Raw genomic sequence first — 5,015 nt, 5'->3', positions numbered from 1 at the left:
TGAGCTGCTGTCTTATACACTCAATCTCAGCACTTACTTAATGTCATGTACATTATTAAAGTGCTCAAATAAAACAATAAAAACATCAACCAGGTTCCATTTTAATATTTTATTGTTTAGGTCATCCTAATTTAATTTCAAATATTTAAATTAAAATATATTTTTAAATATTGCCTTTTAAAGAGGAAGCATAACTAAAGCAAAATTCATTCACGCGTATTATTTAAAATGTGAAAAAAAATCAAAGTTCCTCCTAGAAACACTCAAATCACAACAAGATAACACAAATAATTAAAATGTAACACACTATACACAACTGAATCTATGACTCTTTAAAGAACTGGTGCAACATGGGCCAGAACAAACACACCAGTGCGCTCATATATGTTTATCCCGTCAGGTAAAGCAGTCGTCCGTCTTTCTGATACGTTCATGTCTCTCAATCTCAATGGGGTTTCCCCGCCGTTCCTCCAGGGGCCGAGAAGGCTGTGATTAGATGTGGGGGTGGGGGGTGTCGAGCAGGTGAGGCCGGTCCAGATCGTGGTTTTCTTGTTTTTTAAAAGCCAAAGGTGTTCTCCCCACTGTAAGCCACGTATAAAAAGCCGTCCTCGTCCTTCTCTTTCTCGTACAGCTGCCCCATTGTGATGCTAAACCAAGGAGAGGACCGTTTATAAATGATGTCTTCAGTGGGAACCAATTGTCTTACAGCTTACAAACCAAATTAACAGTAGCTGAATCAGTTTATTTTTGCTAAATTACCATTAAGCTTTATTCAGGGAAAACAAAGTCTATCTTGAACGAGAACTTACTCAAATGAACCGCTCATTGCAACCAACGAAAATAAAATGTTGTTCCAAGAAACCCATACCCTAAATTTTTCAATAATACTAATAGATACCCTCTTTCCAAACTAACAGCGAGTGGGTTGTATATTTCATACCATCTAAGATAAGATAGGATACTTTACTGTCATTGTACAAATAGACAACAAAATTCAGGTGCATTCAAGGACTCATCTCATTCCAGCTCTTCCTAGAAGCTACTGGAATACATACATTTTAAGTGAGCAATGAAATATTCAAAGCCAGGACTCCTTATAATATTTAAAAAATCCTAATATTGACATATTTGGTCTTATTTGCATCTATCTGGAAAGACTGACACGCATTTAGATAGTTTAGTGTAAAACTATAACTTGATTCAGGATTATTCCCACACAGTCATTACTCTACCGGACCTTCAGGATGGCAGCGAGAAACAAATGTGTAGATGGGTCTAACTAAAGCTCATTCTGGATGTTGTTAGGACTGTTTCGGTGTTAAATCAGCCTTAATGTCCGGTCCAAATCAAACATTAACTTGTGGTGTTCTGCAGAAAATAAAGTTTTTCCCAAGTTGTTCTCCAGTTAATATTTTACAGGTGTGTATTCATAAAAAGGTACAACAAAAAATCCCTCAACCTGCCCTTCATATTCTTACTCCAGCCAGCGCCTCGACTAATTTATTTTCAACAAATGTTCTTTTCTTGAATATAAAAAGAAGCCCTGACACATTTTCACTCAACCATGAGAAGGAAATTATTGAGATACCAAGCCACAGGGGAAATTAAAAAAGGACAGAGTCAATTTATCCAGTCTGACAGGGATCCTTTTGATAAAAACTGTACACGTGATTTGACTAGTTTTATCTCAAATCGTTTTAGATAAAAAGGCATTTTTGTGACACCAGAAGATTACAGAACAAATGACCTCAGCCCAGCTTTGAAAGTGGCACCTTAAAGAGCTTTATACAAGTCGATTCATATATCAAAAGAAAACAAATGCAACTTTCTTTGGCAAATCGATTACTTATTTCAGTGTTTTTTCAGTCAAAAATTCTGAATATTTTCTGGTTAAAGCTCTCAAATGTATTGACAACTGATTGACCCTTTTCTCAGAAATTATAGCAAACTATAACATATTTTTGACAAATCAAGCACAAAAAACTACATGTCAAAAACCTATACATATTCAGTTTGAACTTCCTTTGGGAGAAGTACATTTTTGCCAAATAAAACGAATACAATTATTTATCAATTAACAAAAATTGATTTCAATTAATTTCATGTCTACCTCCCCGCTGTCTGTTTGCAGGTTCACAACTTTGTGTTTAGGAAGGATTTCTATCTATCTATACAAACATATGAACAGGTTAGAACTAATGGAGTGACACAGTCTAATTTAAGTCTTTTAATTCTTGTTGTGGACATTAGAGGGCACAAACTGACCGTCAAAACTGCAAAAGTTTTTTTAAAATCTGAATCAGACTCTGCGGCATTTTCAGGCTACTCGGCCTAGGAACTGGGAATCTTTGAAATTGATTAAACCCCCTCCCCTCCCCTCCCCGGTGTCTTGGCCCTCACCTGGACTGCGGCACTGTCTTGTCCACAAACAGGAAGATGGCCTTCTCTGAGGGCAGCTGGATGCGTTTCCTGATGATCCACATGAACTGAGCCACTGTGATATCAGAGGGGACCAGGTACTTCCTCTTGTCGATGTCCACTATCTGTGATCCAGACACTTTCTCCACAATCACCTGACACAGCAAACAGAAGCATTGATTATAGACCATTAATGGATCACTAAGCAGGCTAAATCAGCTGCAACATCTCTGAAGTCTCACTCACCGGGACCCGGTCAGGGTACTTGTTACGGATTTTGGCTGACTCTATAGATCGATGTTCTGGTGGACAAAAAGGAACATTTGAGTTAATGATAGGAATGTTTGACATGACAACAAACTCCTGTAGAGAGACAAGAGGCAAGACAGTGATGGACAAAGATCAATACTTAACCGCTAATGTGAAAGGTTCACAAGCAGCTGCTGTGGATTAGGAGACAACATTCATAAATCCAGTCACTTAAAATGTGAATGTGCATCATCAATAAAACATCACCACTTAAGCTCTTTGCGCCATTAAATACTACAAAAAAGGACAAAACTCATTTTTTGGCTTTTTTTTTCATTGACTAAATAAGTAAATGAAGATATACTGGATGGTTTTATTTTTGGATTGTTGCTCGAATACAATTTCCTTTAATGGCATTTAAAGAAGCCTTCTTTGAGAAAAACTTTGAAGCATTATTATAATTAATAATAATAATAACAATAATAATAATACACAAGTCTTGTATAGCGCTTTTCTAGAAACACAAAGACACTTTGACAGAGAATAAAAAACAACAAAAAAATTAAAGAAAAATAGAAAAACAGATAAACAAAAACTGAAAATGTATATATGTTTTTACATTTTACTATTGTATTTACATGTCTTCATTTGTGTAGTTCTTGCTTTTTATGATTTATTTTCTTGTATTATGTTTTAAAGATATATAGCCAGACTAATGCCACATTTGTGAAAAACTATTTGCTTAATTCACTTTGTGTTGTTTCTTTACTGCTAATCAATAAATAGGAAAAATATCAACTGATTATTCAAGAGTGAAAACAAATGCTTTATATAAATAGTGTATTTGAAACTGGATACAAACAAACAAATTTTCCCAGTAATCATAGGGGGTTATGGGTAATGAAGGCACTGACACCAACAATAACACTGTGGTTGCCAACTGCAGTATTCTCATTAGTTTTATACTTTGAACATTTGAAGCGGCTACACTTCTAATAACCACACATAAAACTCATTCTAAATAACATGGACACTATTTGTAAAGCCTGATAAACACTAGTAGTTACAATCAGCTGGCCTGTCAACAGGAAGTCGATTAAGACTGTGAATGTCGAGTGCTTCAAATGCCCGTTAGGTTTTGGTGTCATATTCCTAAATGAAAAGGGTTGCTGCTCTCCCTGTCTCATACGTGTTGTTATAATTCGTGCTAGTTGACATTATTTTAATATGGGCTAAACCAGCCCTCAGGCCTACCAAAACAACTTTTGTTCTGTCCTGCAGACGCCGGGCGGGCCTAATGTAATACCAAGTGAAAAGTAGAGGAAATAAAATGATAAGCTAGTATATTACACCACACATCCCAGTTTGTATTATCCAACTGCTTACTGAAACTCAATACATAACGGAGGTTTTAGCAGATCTCCTTCGTGTCAACATGTATCGCCAACCTGAAACCAGGTCGTCATCAGAGTTGAAATAAGAACAAAGACAGGATGATTTGTTCATATACAGGGACCCAACATATCGTATTTAAAGTAAAGACGATATAAATGCCGTTTACATCAGCTGTCAATCATATTAGCTGCTGTTATGTGTCGGTAGAGCTAGCTTGCAAACCAGAGCCTCCTGTATAAACAAAAGCCTAAAGGACAGGCCAGTTTGTGCTGCCCGAAGTATTTGAAAATATGTACTAATCAATAAAGCCTAACTACTTCCTTTATCACCCAAATATAGGATTCCTCTTCAGAAAGTGTAACTGAAATATAACAGATATTTGTTATCTTTAAAAACAGCAGCCTCCTCCTCCCTTACCCAAGGAGTGATCCTCTTTGAACATCCATTTCATGTTTCCGGGCTCTTTTTCGCTCGATGCAGATGAAAATGATAATAACCACGATACAATATCTTTCTAAATATCTTTCTTTCAAGCTGTCGACTGGATTGCAGGTTTTGAATTCAACGTAGAGACGGGCAGAGCTTAGCTCGCAACACTTTCGAGCAAAACAACAAACAACAAGCTCCTCTGGCTGCCCCGATGGTGACGTCACTCCCGGACTGATCTATTCCGCCGCAAACTGCAGGGGGGAACACATGGTGTGGACGTTTTTAAATAAAAGCTAGCAACAATTAACACATAACGCAGTCTATGAAAGAACTCCATTTTTTTTTAAAACATGGCCAATTCATGGACTGCTATTCCAAACTGTTATTAATTACTTTCTAACTTATAATGTAAATAGTTTACATTGTTAACAATTTCTCAGTCGTGGGCTGGCCTATCAAAGTACACTGGCTTCAATTATATTTGTTAATCTGTATATCAAAGATGGGGTAGGTAATTTTGGAGA

The 5,015-nt window shown here is 36.6% G+C and overlaps 1 protein-coding gene across 1 annotated transcript; it reads right to left on the bottom strand.

Moving 5' to 3' along the window:
• Nucleotides 1-428: 428 nt before the first annotated feature.
• On the bottom strand, nucleotides 429-4,724 carry gabarapl2 (GABA(A) receptor-associated protein like 2). The gene is made up of 4 exons (XM_010777481.1): nucleotides 4,480-4,724; nucleotides 2,665-2,720; nucleotides 2,401-2,573; nucleotides 429-647 (listed from the first exon to the last, which is right to left on the bottom strand). Exons 1-4 carry the CDS (start codon nucleotides 4,511-4,513, stop codon nucleotides 557-559), a joined length of 354 nt encoding a protein of 117 aa, XP_010775783.1. The 5' UTR covers nucleotides 4,514-4,724; the 3' UTR covers nucleotides 429-556.
• Between the last annotated feature and the right edge of the window lie 291 nt (nucleotides 4,725-5,015).

This window comes from Notothenia coriiceps, unplaced genomic scaffold (assembly GCF_000735185.1).
Source record: "Notothenia coriiceps isolate Sejong01 unplaced genomic scaffold, NC01 NC01_scaffold00018248, whole genome shotgun sequence".
Classification (NCBI taxonomy): Eukaryota; Metazoa; Chordata; class Actinopteri; order Perciformes; family Nototheniidae; genus Notothenia; species Notothenia coriiceps.
This window is presented reverse-complemented; position numbering and strand designations above follow the sequence as displayed.

What these genes read in the sequence shown, in the direction of transcription:
- gabarapl2 (XM_010777481.1), bottom strand. Translation starts at nt 4,513, where the DNA reads ATGAAATGGATGTTCAAAGAGGATCACTCCTTGG. An exon ending in AGTACCCTGACCGGGTCCCG is followed by an intron (nt 2,574 to 2,664) that starts GTGAGTGAGACT and finishes TTGCTGTGTCAG; the next exon opens with GTGATTGTGGAGAAAGTGTC. An exon ending in AAGACAGTGCCGCAGTCCAG is followed by an intron (nt 648 to 2,400) that starts GTGAGGGCCAAG and finishes TCCTTGGTTTAG; the next exon opens with CATCACAATGGGGCAGCTGT.